Source organism: Pseudovirgaria hyperparasitica, assembly GCF_010093815.1.
Source record: "Pseudovirgaria hyperparasitica strain CBS 121739 unplaced genomic scaffold EJ05scaffold_8, whole genome shotgun sequence".
NCBI lineage: Eukaryota > Fungi > Ascomycota > Dothideomycetes > Acrospermales > Acrospermaceae > Pseudovirgaria > Pseudovirgaria hyperparasitica.
In genome coordinates this window covers 1,469,334-1,486,686 of record NW_022985556.1, presented here as the reverse complement: position 1 = coordinate 1,486,686, position 17,353 = coordinate 1,469,334, and the positions used below count along the sequence as shown (strand labels likewise).

The 17,353-nt window shown below is 49.5% G+C and overlaps 8 protein-coding genes across 8 annotated transcripts; 5 read left to right on the top strand and 3 right to left on the bottom strand.

Annotated features, from left to right (window-relative positions):
* Positions 1–389: 389 nt before the first annotated feature.
* EJ05DRAFT_382661 (uncharacterized protein) lies at positions 390–2,584 on the bottom strand. Its single transcript, XM_033741243.1, has 5 exons — positions 2,062–2,584; positions 1,545–2,014; positions 1,380–1,497; positions 1,152–1,330; positions 390–1,103 (listed from the first exon to the last, which is right to left on the bottom strand). The coding sequence occupies exons 1-5, from the start codon at positions 2,431–2,433 to the stop codon at positions 674–676; spliced, it is 1,569 nt and encodes a 522-aa protein (XP_033600708.1). The 5' UTR covers positions 2,434–2,584; the 3' UTR covers positions 390–673.
* A 180-nt stretch (positions 2,585–2,764) lies between these two features.
* EJ05DRAFT_511072 (uncharacterized protein) lies at positions 2,765–3,951 on the bottom strand. The gene is made up of 2 exons (XM_033748224.1): positions 3,638–3,951; positions 2,765–3,592 (listed from the first exon to the last, which is right to left on the bottom strand). The coding sequence occupies exons 1-2, from the start codon at positions 3,861–3,863 to the stop codon at positions 2,868–2,870; spliced, it is 951 nt and encodes a 316-aa protein (XP_033600707.1). The 5' UTR covers positions 3,864–3,951; the 3' UTR covers positions 2,765–2,867.
* Positions 3,952–4,199: 248 nt separating this feature from the next.
* Positions 4,200–5,956, top strand: EJ05DRAFT_439287 (uncharacterized protein; the record flags this gene model as incomplete). The annotated part of the gene is made up of 3 exons (XM_033741865.1): positions 4,200–4,281; positions 4,339–4,386; positions 4,437–5,956. 3 exons carry the CDS (start codon positions 4,200–4,202, stop codon positions 5,954–5,956), a joined length of 1,650 nt encoding a protein of 549 aa, XP_033600706.1.
* An 814-nt stretch (positions 5,957–6,770) lies between these two features.
* Positions 6,771–8,126, top strand: EJ05DRAFT_439067 (ribonuclease M; the record flags this gene model as incomplete). The annotated part of the gene is made up of 4 exons (XM_033741857.1): positions 6,771–7,030; positions 7,079–7,689; positions 7,739–7,873; positions 7,927–8,126. 4 exons carry the CDS (start codon positions 6,771–6,773, stop codon positions 8,124–8,126), a joined length of 1,206 nt encoding a protein of 401 aa, XP_033600705.1.
* Positions 8,127–10,248: 2,122 nt separating this feature from the next.
* Positions 10,249–11,995, top strand: EJ05DRAFT_439409 (ubiquitin carboxyl-terminal hydrolase 2; the record flags this gene model as incomplete). Its single annotated transcript, XM_033741873.1, has 5 exons — positions 10,249–10,363; positions 10,416–10,652; positions 10,705–10,794; positions 10,847–11,178; positions 11,231–11,995. 5 exons carry the CDS (start codon positions 10,249–10,251, stop codon positions 11,993–11,995), a joined length of 1,539 nt encoding a protein of 512 aa, XP_033600704.1.
* A 337-nt stretch (positions 11,996–12,332) lies between these two features.
* Positions 12,333–14,883, top strand: EJ05DRAFT_382323 (galactose oxidase). Its single transcript, XM_033741242.1, has one exon. It carries the CDS (start codon positions 12,678–12,680, stop codon positions 14,712–14,714), a length of 2,037 nt encoding a protein of 678 aa, XP_033600703.1. The 5' UTR covers positions 12,333–12,677; the 3' UTR covers positions 14,715–14,883.
* On the bottom strand, positions 14,693–15,651 carry EJ05DRAFT_452953 (DUF427-domain-containing protein). The gene has a single exon (XM_033742417.1). The coding sequence runs from the start codon at positions 15,595–15,597 to the stop codon at positions 15,106–15,108; it is 492 nt and encodes a 163-aa protein (XP_033600702.1). The 5' UTR covers positions 15,598–15,651; the 3' UTR covers positions 14,693–15,105.
* A 157-nt stretch (positions 15,652–15,808) lies between these two features.
* EJ05DRAFT_531929 (NADH:flavin oxidoreductase/NADH oxidase family protein) lies at positions 15,809–17,142 on the top strand (the record flags this gene model as incomplete). The annotated part of the gene is made up of 2 exons (XM_033749052.1): positions 15,809–16,476; positions 16,531–17,142. Exons 1-2 carry the CDS (start codon positions 15,964–15,966, stop codon positions 17,140–17,142), a joined length of 1,125 nt encoding a protein of 374 aa, XP_033600701.1. The 5' UTR covers positions 15,809–15,963.
* Positions 17,143–17,353: the final 211 nt, after the last annotated feature.

The following is a 17,353-nucleotide window of genomic DNA, read 5'->3' as shown; positions in this document are numbered from 1 at the left end:
CAAGATAACTGTCTGCCGTTCCCTTGTCCTTCCCAACTTGCCCTTTCCTTCAAGTATTGCACTTGTCACCAATCGTTATCGCACTCATGCCATCCGGCTAGTATAATTACCGAGACGTCGCCTATGGTTCTCCGCCGTAGTGATCTTCGTAACGACATACTCGGAGGGCTACGCCGTATATCTAAGCTTTTCATATAAGCCATCTGTTAGACCTATGTAACAGCTTACTGTGGTATGCTATAATATTTTCGAAGCTTGTTCGCTTAGTCAATAGATAACGAAGGCAGCATTTGTGTCATTCGAAAGACAGGAATGTTCTTAAGTTCTCTGGATTATGTATACAAGTGTCGCAGATGACTGTGTAGACTCTTCTGGTAATTTGTGCTAACCTTTTCCATACGATTCATATACATGGTGATACATCATGATGTTGATGTACCATGTGCATGATTGCCTTCAGGCCTGCTGGTATATATACCTCCAGAGTAATAATCGAAACAATTTCTTTTGAATCGGTAGCCTCAAGATCATATTCCAGCCTCTAGTGTGTGGCAGTATCTAGCCATCTACAAAGCCAGCTTGGCTCTTTCAGCACAATACGGGAGTCTGACAAGTTTCCCAGCTGAAGACAGTCGCGGACCCTTGATTATATTCTCTTCTTTCATCATCAACTTCACGTTGCTCTCTTCCCTGCCACGCTCGTGCTTCGCCCAACGCCCACACCACTGCTCACACCGGTCCTTCCAGATTCGCGGCCACTGACGCTCCCGCTGCGGTTGCTGTCTACGCTTCTCCTGATGCTGCTACTGCTGCTCCGTCGCCGATGCCTCCGCATCTCATCTGGGTCGTGAGGGTGAAGGCCGCTGGCCCGGGCAAAGACATTGAGAATATCTGTAAGACTAACGACACCCGAGAGACGTCCAGATAGATGAGCGCCTGGTAGAGCAGAAGCTGATACAGCGGGAGCTCCTAGGTTATTACCATGAGGTGTCATAGTCGATGTTGCTTGACTGAAAGGCGCTGGAGGGTGTAGCACAGCAGGTGTGGTTGCAGGTGTACTCGGCGCAGACGAAGCAGGCGATGGAGCATCCACTATCCACATACTTCACGAGTTGTCAGCAGAATACTACAGATATGACAGTGTGGCTTACCGGTGAGACTTGGTGGCAACCAATTTAGCCACAGTGTGCGCCAATGTAGAGTATGGGCTAACATGAAAGACAGGGAAAGAATCTTTGCCATCGTCCATACCACGCTCCGAGAGGATCACAGAGATGAAATGGATGCAAGACGAACTGAGCAATGGCAGCGAAGTAGACTTTGTTAGTAGCTATTAGGCTGATTAGTAAAACACCCCAAATATCGGTAATATATCTTACCCGGACATCCACATTGGAGATGTTCCCAATGACGTTCCGTTGACTGTCAAGAACGGGCAAAGAGGTGACGCCTTCGTTATTCATAAGCTCTAGAGCTGTCGTCAGGGGTTTATCGCCACTAATTGAGGTCAGAACAGTATTGCATGAGGGTACACGTCTGCTTACTTGATTGAGTAGACTGAATGCGACCCGATGTTCAAGTCCTTCAAGACGCCGCTGTATAGGGGCTCGAGAGCCGGGAAGCTACTGCGATGCTCCCAGAAGAAGCCTAGGAGGTGTAACTGTGATAGAACTCCAACAACGTCAAAAGTGCCTTCTTTAACCACGATTAAACGATGTATGCCGCTGCCAAAGACTTCCATAGCTTTTGTGAGATCGGCGGTATCAGCAAGAGTGATGATGGGCTCTTTTCTACCCAGGTCTTTCACGTCCTTTAGTGGTATAGGTTTCCCTTCTCGCCCTTTTTTTGCCAATTCTTCGAAAGACTCCGTTTGTCCCTCTTCCGGTAGAGCCAGGCCGACAACCAAGAGAAGATATGCATTCAGGTCTGCGTAGTCATATGTACCGATTACGGCCTGCGTCTCACTGCTTTCTCTTATTAGGACTACGTTTGTGGAATTCGGATTCACCAGGAGCTAGATATCGTTAGCGCTGCATGAAGATATTATAACACGCTTCCTACGTTGGTGGCAGTCTCGACGCTGTCATCCATGGTCACGAATTGTAGTTGTTGCTCCTTCTCCTTAACGATCTCGCCTAGTTGCAGTGTCCGCCAATCCCGGCCTCGAAATCTTGGGTCTCCATTACCTCGAACAGGTGGGTTGTCGAGCAATTCTTGAAGTGCATGTTGTGATAGGGAAGGGTGTCGTTGTCGAGGAGAGGACGGGATGCCCCGGAGATTCTCCCCGAAGCTTTGACGATGGCTCATGGGGCTCGGATTGATTCGAGACAAAGCGTCTTTGGTGTGTGGAGATCGCGGGTTGGTGGTCGAGATAGGTGCTGGGTGCGTTGGTGCAGGCGTATCATTTTCTTTGAGACCTGAACTGTCTGTCATAATGGTATAGTTGTGTGTTGCGCTGTGTATTGCCAAGTAATGAATCAAGCAGACTCCGCAATTATGCTGATATACTATGGAAATTTAGTTGAGTAGCACACGTTACGAAGTGAGCTCAGCGAAGTGACGATGGCGGAGTAGGTAGTGTTTAGGTGGGGCATATTGAATGGATCCTCCATCCTTTTAATCCCAGTTTGCGATAAGCGGAGGTGCAGGAGCTCCCCGAGCTTCGCAGCACTGCATGATTGCGTACCAAACACATCATGTTCCAATGTATCTACGAACCGCAATGTAATAGATCAAACAACTCAATTGGAGAATAACGAAATCGCGCTGCAGGACGAAAATAGGTCTAGGCGAAATGACAGCGAGCATGTACAGGGAAGTGAATAAATGAGCTCTTTTAAAGATAATATCTAGCTACACCCAGTGTTCTATTCAGAAGCGCCCGCGTATCTCCTGTAAGCGGCATAGCGATAATCCACACACCTGTCTCCATTTGGGCCTGGGAGCTTTTGTGCGTACTGTACGTGCCTATCCCAATCTTGGACGCGGATATATGGACTCCGAAGCCATGAATTTAGCTCGTGTAAGAATAGACATGCATTCTCTCGGCCGATGAAGTCTTGAAGCATGTCTTGAGCTTGCCCTGCACTGCCCTTTATGTCTACTGTTTTGAGTATGGCTATAAGGTATGATAGAAGGAATTCGGCATTTGACGCTCGTCCAACACTCGCACCCCTCTCTTGTTCATCGTCATGTGAGCGTCTCTCATTGGTGGGATCTAGAAAAGTGAAGACCTGTAGCTCCCGCCGTATCCACTGTCGAGCTCGAGATTGCAAGTCGCTGGACGTAGAGAATTGGATTGGTGTATAGTCACGATACCTAGATACTCGGTTGCTGCCTACATGGAGACACCGAAGCCCGTGTTTATACACGTGTCGTCGACGAACCAGTGCCAAGTCAGGGCTCGGTGCAGGAGTAGTAATACCCCATGGTCTTTGAGTTGGTGTTCGTTGACTCGAGTGCATCAGTCGATTTTGACGGGAAGGTGAAGCGTTTTCCACTCTACCAGATGGCCTGGTCGGTTTGATGGCTAATCTCTCAAAGTCAGTTGGCGACGCAAAGTCATATTCTATTGCTGTGATCTCGGTGTTGCCTATGCTTTGTCAGTGGACATGCGTGTCGTGGGCACGACACTCACATAGCGGACACACAGAACGCTGCTCTAACCAGCTGGCCAAGCATATGAAGTCAAACGTATAGTGATTACACGGCGTTGTTATGGCCCTCTCGGAGATGGGGCAGAGGCAGATGACGCAATGATCTGGGACTGCTTGACTGACTTTCACCTTGCCTCGCTCGGCAATGGTATCTGTGCAAACATCCCGCGAAAGTATGGGCTCGCTCGCCGTCTCATCATGCTCCATATACGAGAGGCGTAGTCAGGAAGCGTAATGATAGGTAGGTAACGTTGAGAGAAGGGTTCAGGTCAGAGTTGAGTACCTGGAAGCCTCAGACCTTAGCGCGCGTCTCTGGTAGGGGTAGGGCTGAATGATGGGCGGTTACAGCCCGGCACGATCGACACCGGCGTAATCTAGAGCGCGTTGCGCGACATGACTCTGACCAAAAATCCTCGTTGAATTCTTCCAAAGCCTTCCACGATTTCCCGCATATAGTGGTGCATGATTTCACTGCTATGGAACAAGCCGAAATCAAACCTCACGTTTCGTAGATCTCTCGGGATTCTTTTGCCTCCAGAAGCGATGGCCAACGGCAATGGCGGAAGTGCGAAATACACACTGACTGGCTTGAAAAGATGGTCCTGTCAGGACAATGCTCTCCCACGTAAACATGCCCTTAAGCTATTGTCTAATCGATATAATACTCACATTATACCCATAGCTATCCCTAATATCAAGTCGATTCATATCTACGACTTCGACAATACTCGTAGGTCAAGCTGTACATCAGCCAAGAATGCTTTCGCTAAATACCCGAAGTCTTCATGAGTCCTCTACCGAACAAGCAGCTATGGGATATAAACACAATAGGTAAACTGAGTAGCATGGACTATTTTCTAGGAGGTGGTTGGTGGCACGACAGTAACATATTAGCCGCCACTGGCGAAGGTTTGGAAAAAGAAGAAGCCAAAGCATGGCAAGGATGGTGGAATGAAGAGGTTGTAGACCTGGTCAAACTGTCGACGGATTCGAAAGACGCCTTAACTGTGTTGCTTACCGGAAGAGCCGAGGCTCGCTTTTCCGATCTCATAAAGCGTATGGCACGTAGCAAAGGCATGAACTTCGATATGGTCTGCTTGAAGCCGACTGTGGGTCCGTCAAATCAGACATTCGGTAGTACATTGATGTACAAGCAAGAGCTGCTCAAAGAAATAGTGTACACGTACAAAGATGCAGAGGAGATACGAATATATGAGGACAGGCCGAAGCACACGAAAGCTTTCAGAGAGTTCTTCTTTACATTTAACAAGACTCTGATGACACCAGACACTCCGGTAAAACGTAATACGATCATAGCGGAAGTCATCCAGGTCCCCGAAAACGCTGCGAGTCTAGACCCAGTCACAGAAGTAGCGGAAATTCAGCGAATAATCAACGCTCACAACGAAGAGGTCAAAGCACGCCGAGCACCACCAGGGACAACATCTTACCAGATCAAACGGACGACTTCCTTCACTGCCTACCTCATATCTCCAGAGTCTACTAAGAAACTTTTGAGTCTTGTCAAACTGCCGCCGGGCACTCCTGAGGGAGAAGTTCGCCACCTCGCAAATAGCATCCTTATTACTGCGAGACCTTGCCCCAAGACTATCATGGATAAAGTCGGCGGTATCGGCAAGAAAGTCACCTGGCGAGTCACAGGCACTGCGGTTTTCGAAAACAAGTTATGGGCTGCACGTTTGGAGCCAGTATCTGAATCGTCCAGGGACGTTTACACGGACAACGCCACCCCAACTGTTGTATTGACACTCAGAAGAGGCGCCCGACCGATGGACGCGAATCGAATTCAGAATTGGCACCCAGTATCTGAGGCTCAATCGTTCGAGATAGAAAGCACCGTCGGCGAAAAGGTGACGCTTCGCATTGAAAACGAGGTCCGGGCGAGTAACGACCGAGAGAACCAATATGCGAACAAGCAGGCCAAGCGCAGCCACGGACGCGAAGACGACTACATGTCTTTAAGTTCAGGCCCACCACCTCAGCATAAGCGCCAGCCTCAACACAATTGGCAATGGCACGGGCCCGATGAGAGACGTGGCGGCGGCATCTCAGGAAACTACAGAGGTGGTAATCAACAACGCGGTCGAGGAGACCGCCATAGAGGACTTCAAGGAGGCCGAGGAGGCCGAGACAACCGCTCCCGCGGTGGTGGGGGTGGAGGTGGAGGAAATCGAGGCCGTGGAAGAGGCAACGGGGGCAACACATATAGAAGTCTTGATGATGTGGAAAATACTGGTCAGGGAGCGAATAACTCCTATCCCAGCTATGATGATTATTGAAGAGATGATCAACGGACGCCTTGGCACTAATAGAGGCTATGTGCATTCAGATAGTGTTTGTATCATGAGTGTGCAGCATTTGTCAGGGAATTGGCGTTAGCTCAGAACCTGGCGTTGGCTCAGATCATCAGCGAATGCAAGATCTCACGAATTCAATCAGGGGCAGTGTACTACAATGATTATGTATGTAGCGATATGTAAATTTATTGCAGAAAATGTAGGCGAGCTCCTGCACAACTTCACGACCTCCGAGTCTGTGGTGTAGTCAAAATGATAATGCATGTCTAATTGCCGTGACACGCCGATAACGGCTGAATTAGGAAGGCACGACAAGGCGAAATGCAGATTGCCACCCCTGGGCGTTTCAAGGTCTCCACACGCCGACCACAGCTGGACGACTACTGCGTCTTCGATCCACCTATGCTGCAAAAAGCTTCTTGTTGCTTCCAGCATGGACACAAGCTTCCAGTGGTATACCAAGCTTCGCTTGCAGCGATCTTCATCTCAGGCACCTTACCCAGCCCCCAGCGCACGAGACAACGCCCGGCCACCTGACTGGATGGATCGGATAACTACCAGACGGGGCGGTCCTGTATCCGCTGCATATCATCTACGCCGACCTACCTGTTCGATATCTAGAGCCGCTGCGACCCCGAAACATCATCCAATAACAGCGGCGGTGCTATAGCAGAGCACTATCTTGGATACACGTTCAGCAGCCGGAAGGATGGCGCTGAGGTTCGCCAGAGATGCAGTACAAAACGTGAGGAATCCCATTGTCATGGGAGACGGACGTGTAGATCTCATCGTAAATATGGCTTCCTCTGTACCTTCCCTGAAAACTATATCGAAGTTCGCCCTGGGCAGTGTCCAAGTCCTCTTAGGATCAGGCGCAACAGTGCTGGGTGGAACCCCAGCAACATGCTCAAACTCCCAGCTCAGCTGTCATAATACTACTGCAGTCGCAAACACTTGCTGCTTCAATGCACCAGGCGGACAGCTTCTCCAAACCCAGTTCTGGGATACCAACCCTCCTACCGGACCCTCGGACGCCTGGACGATCCACGGACTATGGTACGTTCTTAAGTCCATCTACACGACCTCATCCTAACCTTGAATAAGGCCCGATAACTGCGATGGTACCTATGAAGCTAGCTGCGACTCGAAGCGCGAGTATACTAATATCTCTGCTATCCTCAATGCCAACGGCAAGCAGTCAACACTCTCATACATGAACACATATTGGAAAGACTATCAAGGCAATGACGAAACCTTCTGGGCGCATGAGTGGGGGAAGCATGGCACATGCATCAGCACATACGAGCCCTCCTGTTATTCCAGTTTTTCTCCTACCGAGGAAGTTGCAGACTTCTTTGAAAAGACTGTCACACTCTTTAAGGCGCTGCCGTCTTATCAATGGCTGTCCGAAGCCGGCATCATACCCTCGTCCAGTAGCACATATACATCCGCTCAAATCCAGAGCGCCCTCTCGGCCAAGCATGGATATCAAGTCACACTCGGCTGCTCCAGTGGCGCACTCAACGAGATCTGGTATCACTACAACGTCAAGGGCTCCGTGCAGACTGGAGAATTTGTAGCAACTGACCCTGATGGTACCAAGTCCACTTGCCCATCCACGGGTGTCAAGTACCTTCCTAAGGGCTCTTCAGGCGGTGGCACGAAGACAACGTCCATCGGCCCTGCGCCAACAGGAGCTCCATTTTCTGGCAAAGGTAAGATATCTCAATTATTCATCTCACTCTCGCTGATCACCAGCAAAAGGATACTTAAATGGCAACTCTGGAGGCTCACAGAAAGGTTGCATTATCAGTGCTGGAACTTGGTACAGCTCTGGTACTTGTGCTACCTTCACAGCGACTTCTTCTGGTAGCGGGTTTACTCTATCATCTAGCAAAGGTAAACACCATTCTCCGGTCCGTTTGTCTTGTCTCTGCTAATAGTCCTGAAAGGTCCTTGTGCTATTCAGTCTGGCACACTCACCTGTGCTTCTGGTACTACCGCTACCGTGTTCACATCGGACAACGGCAAGCTCGCCTCGGGTGGAAGCTCGACATTCTATGCAGATTCTGTCCCATCCGGGTCGACGCAGCAGAAGGTGTACACGTCTAGCCACGCGACTTCGTTGACGATTACATGGCAGGCTGTTTGATGCATGTATTAGCGTGTTTTTGAGTAGCACATTTGTAGCATTGGGTGGTCAATTCACACAATGTTAGATCTAGACTGCTTAGATTGAGCTGTTTCATCTGGGCATTTTCATGTGCTTACTAACGAAACATTTAGACCACCTGGGCAAATAGTTACCACATCACCCACCCGACTGTTTATGTATATGAACATCACCCATTCGATTACCATCTATGACATGGCATTGTAGAGAAAGGATAAGTAAGTCAGTAACTGGCACCTTTGGGTCAGGCTAGTGGTAAATAAGCGCAGTTTTCTTGCCTCGGTGCGGTCTGTTTGAATGTTTTTGTTCAAATTCTGACATTTGACAAGAAATAGTGATTGAAATGACAGGGGATGGATGTGCTTGATATTAAGCATTATGAGTAAAACATATTTCAACGAGGACGACATTTCATGCTTCACGTGAACCATGCGATTCCTACATATGATCACATGCGTGAAGGGTCAGTAACACCTTCTCGCACCCTTCTTCGTCTAGCCCCCTACGTCTCCCTTTCAAATCCGGCTGGAGTTTCTAATATAATATCTCTAGATCACACGTCCTGCGCAATGTATACTCAAAGGTCCCATCTAGACCATCTAGCACCTTCTCCAAGACCATCTCGCCTCCGCTTCGACTACCAATTGCACCTCACCGCTAATCTCTGTCAAATAAAATCGAGAAGATGGCACCGTCACCCACTGTTAACAGGCCATTACTCCGAAGTATCATGCCCTTCCTAGTCTTCCTTAGTGCTGCTACCAATTCTCCCATCCCTTCTCGTTGAAAATCAAGCCGTTACAATAAGCATATATTTGTATCGCCATGATTAACATACGTCTTGGCTTAGCATCTCGTAGGACCGGGAAGAGGCCGATAAGACAACACCGTCTAAGTTATGCATGTGGGCAGTAGGATGGACGTCGGGTCCCACTTTGTGAATGGCAGCGTTGATAAAGGAGTAGGGGGCGTTGACATCGTAGAATTCTTGTCGCCGATAGGGACTCTGGTGTACTAGACAAGGATGTTATCAGAAGGTTGGAGGTCAGAGAAGGCACAGGTTAAGGAACTGTTTCAAAAGTGTACGGGCTGGGAGGATCGCAGATGGAACTGTGACACGGCATATTTGGGACTGATTGATGGTATAATTCTACGTGTGCTTGTCAAGACTCGGCTAGTTCTATACGAGAACCTGGCATACTGAAAGGACTAAAGATCTGAAAAGAGCGAAACAAAGGAATAGGGGACGGAGAAATGACAAGGAGCAGTAAAAGAGGAGGTTGAGGGTTTGAGAATATGCCTTTACCATAGCCTTTACAGGCAAGTGCACGGAGGAATAGAGGCATATATCTAAGGTTCCAGTAGCTGTGTTTTATCAGGTGGGTGAAAGAATGTTGGGAAGCTTAAAAGTTTGAGACATGGCTTGATGAGGCGTCTTGTGGTCTATGTTGTATGGGTTATACTCCCACTCCTTTTCTAGAGCCCCAACGAAAGAGTTCCTAGTGGGATCTCCGAAGGAAACATAATGAGTCCCACAGTCCTTCGAATACGAGGCACCCAGGAGGTTCCGGATAGGAGCTTTGCATTGACAGGATCAGTCTGGACAGGATTGGAGCCTCGAGGCTGTGATGCCTATATATTGTCAAGATGAGTATCTCTACGTTTCGATATACAGATATATCGTGGGTGAAAAGGCAGTTATCGGACCGGACCAGAAAGCAGCCTGCACTTGCGTATGGCACATGATTATAGTGAAGGCCAGGCCCTAATATGCTGCTGGCTACTGTGTTTGGGAGTCGGGCACCTGGGCGGGTCTCCGAGGTCAAGAAGAAGGCGCCCACGTGGCTTTGCCTGTGGCTGTTCCCAGTCAGGAGGATCGCGCTAGATTGGCAACTCGACCCTGGGCAGCCTAGCTAATCACGGCTCCTTAGCTGCTTTACCTCACCCGAATCGGCTGCGTATCCTATCCATTGCTACGTGCAAACGGCGCAGTTACCGTGGATGATTTACGGTACCTACCTTATCGGCAATCTTCTGCATAATCTGCTGGTGGCTGACATGAACCGAAACATGTAGCGGTGTGCTCACGAGTTTGAAGACGATGGATTCTATCGGTGCCACCACCAAGGCTTCACAGCTGGTGTCCCCTAAAGTTACTAAAACAAAGGCTGCTCCGACAGGTTCGAGCACGTTGCCAAACGCTACTTTTGGCTGTGGTGAATATAGTTGACTCTGAAAGCTCAACGAACCCAACTGACATTGTTGCAGAGCATGTGCAAAGCTTATTCAAGGCGAATAAGGCGCTTGCCAAAGAGACTTACGAGACTGCCATACAAACCCTCGCGGATCCTCGACGGATAAAACCTCAGACCTACAAATCATCTTCCAGCGAGAATGACACGATTGTAGTGTCCATAAAACCTACGTACCTTTGCCTTCAATGTCCGAGTATAATGAGCGCAGACGGAAGAGACAAGCATCATGAAGCCAGGAAGCACGCATTCAGTATGTGTGCTTTGACACTGCAATGTCCCCAAAAGCTCATATGATACAATAGCTGTCGAATCGCGACATGGTTGTCTTTATTGCCAGTTCTGTCGAGACTTCGTCTACGATCCAGAGTTCGAGAAGATTCGCGCCCAAAGGGGTAAGGCACAAGCTCACCTGGTTCATTTTCAACGAGATCTAAGCTCCTTCAGGTACAAAACGTAAAGCCGATGATTCCAATGGCATAGAAGATCAAAGACTGGTGGCCACACATGCAGCATTCGTACCATGTCGGGCTACCGGTCTACGCGGCCTTTACAACATGGGCCAAACTTGCTTTATGAGTGTCATACTTCAGACCATCATCCACAATCCACTGGTACGGAACTTCTATCTGTCTGAAGGACATAGCTCTCGGGACTGTGACGATGAGTACTGCATAAGCTGTGCAATGGATGAGATCTTTCAGGAGTTTTATTCAGCAGAGAAAACTGAGGGTTACGGTGCTGTGAGCATGCTGCTTGCAAGCTGGATGGCAGAACAGGTACTCTTGAGAAGATCCCAAGAGGACATGAGCATAAGCTGACATTCTATAGGCTCTCGTCGGCTATCAACAACAAGATGCTCACGAGTACATGCAGTTCCTCTTCAACTCTCTTCATCAGAAGAACGGCGGTACATTATCGGAAGATTGTTCCTGCATTATACACAAGACCTTCTACGGTCAGCTCCAATCTACAGTCAGATGCGATAAATGCAAGAATATCACCACTGCTCTCGACCCAGTCATGGACCTCAGCCTCGACATCCGCGACGTCAAGAAGCGCAAGCTTGAGCCCGGCGCTTCCAAAGCCGAGAAGGCCGAAATCAAAATCGATCTAAAGGAATGCCTGGACAGCTTTACCCAAAAAGAAAAACTTCCTGCCACAGACTATACATGCCAAAAATGCGGTGGCTCGCAACCCGCCACAAAGCAATTGAGCATCAAGCGCCTTCCACCTGTCGTTCCTGTGCACCTGAAGCGCTTCGAGCACTCCAAAGCTAACGCTACGAAACTTGAAACGCGGGTTGCCTTTCCTCTTCAACTCAACTTGCACCCCTACACAACCCGGGCCAAGGACGCGAACAACAAAAAGTCGTTCGCAAATGGCTTCGTACCAAAAGCAAGCCCAGAGCTTGTCTACGAACTCAGTGCGGTCATCGTGCACAAGGGAAACATTGATACGGGCCACTATATCAGCTACAGCCGCGAAGGCCAGGACTGGTTTCTGTTCGACGACAACAAGGCAGTAGCAGCAAGCGAAGCGGATGTTCTCGAAGCGAATGCATACCTACTGTTCTATATGGCGCGTGAGCTCTAGTAAGCTGGGCAGATTGTCGCTGCTGAAGCATTTTCATGGAGCATATTGCATGGTTTGGCGTTTGCGTGTATTTTTACGAAGAAGCATCAGGCCGGCGCTGAGGCGCTGCTATTTGCAGTATTTGATACTAGGGCCAGACTACCAAAAATTTATCAGCCAACTGTGGCCAGCTAGCTCACTGCTGCGGATGTATCGTCGTTGTGCTGGTCTTGGTATGAGTGAAGAAGACAGTTTTAATTCACCGCGTCCTGTAGGAAAGAGACCGATGCGCAGATCTCGATCCTAGCTTCCGAGCAAAGAGCACTTTTACCATGGCTTCGTCCTTCTGACGAGCAAAGAGGACTATTATTACATTGAGTGGTCACGAGAGTAAAAGAATTTAGTCGCTCCCAACGAGAATCAGGATTCAAAACATTCAGCAGTGGGTATTCGCTAGTGGTCACCCACCTAACTACTAATCCACCCCTATACTGCTTAAGTATGCGGGAGCGGACGGGACCGCTTGTTTTCAGTATGGTATGGCCGAATGTGAAGGTATGATATCTAATAACGACTGTATTCTATGATAGTACTGTCCGGCCACGTGACAGCTCGCTAAGCTAAGTCAGTCTTCGTTTTTAGATCTTTTAGCATTTTTGAGAACGTCCAGAAACAAATTCATTCAACCAAAATATCTCAAGATATGGGAAAGGATAAGAAAGCGAAGGCAGCTGACAAGAAGCTTAAAATCGTCGCTCGTCAAGAACGCAAAGTAAACAAGAAAGAAAAAAAGCACGCCAGCAAAGCCAAGAACGCCGACGATTCTGATGCCGACGACGTCGACATTGACTCCGTGCTCGCCGAGTATGCTCGCCAGCAAGAGCAATTTCTCAAAGTAACAGAAACACCCTGTAAGCCCCCGTCCGCACGCAGCTCCGCCACTCTGCTCGCAAACCCAGCAAACTCGAATGAACTTTTTCTTTTCGGCGGCGAATACTACAATGGCGCCCTTGCCCATTTCTACAACGACCTGGTCGTCTACAACATCAAACACGACGAATGGCGCACAATCACAAGCCCCAACACACCGCTGCCCCGCTCCGGCCACGCCTGGACACGGGGCGGCAATGCCGGTGGAATTTACCTCTTCGGCGGCGAATTCTCGTCTCCGAAACAAGGCACATTTTATCACTACAACGACTTCTGGCGCCTGGATCCACAGAGCCGCGAATGGACGCGCATAGAGTTCAAGGGTAAAGGGCCGCCGGCGCGCAGTGGGCATCGCATGACGTATTTCAAGAACTATATCATCTTGTTTGGCGGGTTTCAGGATACCAGCCAGCAGACGAAGTATCTGCAGGATGTCTGGATATACGACACCTCTACCTTTGTCTGGCACACGCCGATACTTCCGCCTGCGACGGGTAAGCCGGAACCACGGTCCTCTTTCACGTTCCTCCCGCACGAGCGTGGCGCTGTGTTGTATGGCGGTTACTCACGTGTGAAGGGCCCTGCAGGAAAATCTTCGCAGGCCAAGGGTGCCGCAGCTGGTGGTGCTGGTCGCACGGTGCTCAAGCCCATGGTCCATCAGGATACATGGTTCCTACGTATTACCCCCCCGCCTGCAGAGGCGCCATCGAATACGCTACCGAAGGTCGTATGGGAACGTCGCAAGCGGCCTGCGAATCCGCCGAATCCGGCGCGAGCAGGAGCGACAATGGCGTATCACAAGGGGCGTGGGATTATGTTTGGCGGCGTGTATGATATCGAAGAGAGTGAGGAGGGTATTGATAGTGAATTTTTCAACCAGCTTTTCGCATGGAATGTAGAGCGAAATCGATACTTCTCACTCACACTCAGGCGGCCACGTGCGGCGCCGAAGAAAGGGGGTCAAGGAGCTGAGCGCGGAAGGCGGGGACGGGGAAAGGCTGACGAGGAGGAATTGCTACGCAACCTGGCAGCGCTGGAGACAAAGGGGAGACTAGCTCACGATGAAGGAGATAAAGATATACCCGATGCACTGAAAAATACGGAGTCAGACGAGGAAACAGCAAACCGCCCCGAGAAAGCCGTGGTTTTCGAGATGCCACATCCACGCTTCAACGCCCAACTCACAGTGCAAAATGACGTACTGTACATTTATGGTGGCACATTTGAAAAAGGTGACCGCGAATACACATTTGACGATCTGTGGGCCATCGACTTAGGCAAACTGGATGGCGTTAAGGAGATCTTCAAGCGCGAGCTTGACGATTGGGCTGGAAGCGAGGACGAGATGGATGAGGACGAAGAGGAGGAAGAAGAAGAAGATTCGGACGTTGACAGTGATTTTGATGAGGATAAGTCTGACACTGCGAGTGTTACAACAGCCGCGACCTCGATTCCAGATGCCTCAAACAAGCCTACCGAAGACGAAGAGGAGGAATCGACAGCCACAGTTGACGACGGACTACCGCACCCTCGCCCCTTTGAGACACTACGTGACTTTTATGCTCGGACGTCTGAAGCATGGCAAAACATCGAGATCGACACCATGAACAGAGCGAGTGCGCATCCTGCAGCACCCAAATCAGTCAAAGAGATCAAGACGGCGGCGTTCGAGAGAGCAGAGGATAAGTGGTGGGATACTCGGGAGGAGATTCGGGTACTTGAAGACGAGCAAGAGCAAGCGGGGATTGGTGAGGTGGTTAGTCTGGCGGATAAGGAGGGCGGGAAAGGGGGTGTGAGGACGAGGAGATAGACGAGTAGGCTTCCGTTAAAACAGACTCCTTATTCTTGTCAGTACGGAAAGCCAGTAAATGTTTTATGCTCTCGACGTGATAACGGTAGATCAATCTAGAATAACGTGTCTTTACCGGGCTATTGAAAGTGACAGGCAGCAAGAATAAATATAGCTCATTATATAGTAGCTGAGCTGCTGCACGTACATGTTATCAATGTATTAGCCTGCAAGTTTGTGCTCCATAATGACAGGATGAAGATCATGATCGAACGAAGCAGTGAAACCCATCCCGTTCTCGAGAGGGTATAGACCAGTTTCACATGCTATTCCGACTCGACAGCCTAAGTTCCGCCCTCTAACAGTCTCCGAAGGACCGAGCATATTGTAGAAACCGTAAAAGGTTTTCCGACTACCAACCCCAAGTACCTGGACCACCCTTCACGGTGCTACGTTCGATATCGCTTGTCATCCACCCACCATAAAAGTCACCTGGCTGCGGCTCCACTCTCTCACCGTCAACATAACAATCCCACGGCCCCGCATAGAAGCTTAAGAAATTCTTGATGGGTGCAAAGCCTTTTGTCGGATCATCATAGCTCCAAATCCTACTCTTCACGACCTCCGAGGAATTACTCGGATTGACAATATCATAGTACGTAGCTTTGCCTTTCCACTCACAATACGACTGCCGCGGGTTTACCGTTAGTGGAACTTTGAGAGACGAAGGCGGAAGGTAATATGTTGGTGGATGGTGCGTTTCAAGAACCCAGTAAGCCTCCTTTGTATCCGCAATGAGCTGCCCGTTCCATTTGACCTGGAGATGGCGTGGCGTGAGCTCGCATGAGGGTGGGCGAGGGAAGTGAAGTGGGTTGATCTTGGCTTTTGTTAAGGTTGCCATCATTCATCGAAGCGTGAGACTATTGGCAAGTCTCACTCACATCTGAGTTGTTCACTGCCTAGGAAGACGAGTCCCATGCAATAATAGTCCCATGTAATGACATCATGTACCATGGCAGCCGAAAGGCAGCAGCCGAGGCATTACTAGCCCGATTAGGAATCATTCAACAATGCTTTAATTATCATTACAACGTATCGACCGGTTGAGAACGTATCATTCGACAAATCCTCTTGCTTCTATCATTCCGTGGCAAAGTTATCACAGCCTCACTGCGAACGCAGACGGACAAGCAGTCACTTTCCAAATCTCTTCCTGAATTGCAAATTCAGTGCTATCCGCAAGGTAACCAAAGATCTACAGATTTCCAGGATGTCTATCGACAAGCTCTTCAAGCCCATCAAACTGGGTGGCCTCAATCTCGACCATCGAGTGATCATGGCGCCCCTCACACGATTTCGTGCGGACGAAAGTCACACCCCAAGTCCCGACGCGAAAGAATATTACGCCCAGCGTGCCTCCTCACCCGGGACGTTGCTCATCACCGAAGCAACATTCATTTCGCCACGATGCGGGGGATACGATAGGATCCCAGGTATCTGGAACTATGGCCAACGAGCGGCCTGGAAGGAGATCACGGACGCCGTACATGCCAAAGGCTGCTATATTTATTGTCAATTGTGGGCGTTGGGACGTGTGGCGAACGAGGATGTCTTGGCAAGAGATGGTTTCGATGTACAGAGCGCAAGTGACGTGCCAGTTGACGAGACGAAGCCGACGCCGAAGCCGTTGACGGAGGATGATATCAAGTTAGTGATCCAGGACTATGTGGATGCAGCTGAAAATGCCATGATTGCGGGCTTTGACGGTGTAGAACTCCATGGTGTAAGTCTCGGCTGGAACAGTAGTATATGTGGTTGTAAAGGCTGATATAGACAGGCGAATGGCTATCTAATCGACCAGTTTTGGCAAGATGTGACGAATAAGCGAACAGACACATACGGCGGTAGTATCGAGAACCGCGCACGATTCGGCATCGAGGTGACCAAGGCCGTGATCGCAGCCGTAGGAGATAGTAAAAAAGTTGCCATGCGCCTTTCGCCTTGGGCCACGGGTCAGCGTATGAAGATGGAAGATCCAGTCCCGCAGTTCTCGCATATCATTCAGGAGCTGAAGAAGCTCAATCTGTCGTACCTCCACCTCGTAGAAAGTAGAGTGGGATACAACACGACTGCAGTCGACGGCGACTACCATGTACTGACTAGGGAGAACGACAAATTCGTCGAACTATGGGGTACGGAGGCTCCAATCATGCTGGCTGGTGGATTCACCGAAGAAAAGGCAGCGAAAGTTGTCAACGAGGTGTATACGGCTGACAACGTCACCATCGCTTTTGGTCGCTATTATATCAGCACTCCAGACCTCCCGTACAGAATTAAGCGAGGGATTCCGTTGAATAAGTACAACCGGGAAACCTTCTACTCCTCTGGTCCTGAAGGTTACATCGATTATCCTTTCAGCAAGGAGTATTTGGCGGAATTGAAAGCATAAGTGAAACCATGGTGACTGCTTGTATAGTAATCTGAAGTAGAGCTTCCGCGCACAGCAATCAGCCTATGGTCCACTAGTCCATAACTTGGATCATGGCACAACTCGGACTTACGTTGGCTTCGACTGTGCACCTGGGTTACTTCGCACCTGTAGGGAATTGGCAGAGGCATCTTCCATAAACCAAAGATCAGTATATGCATATCAAACCATC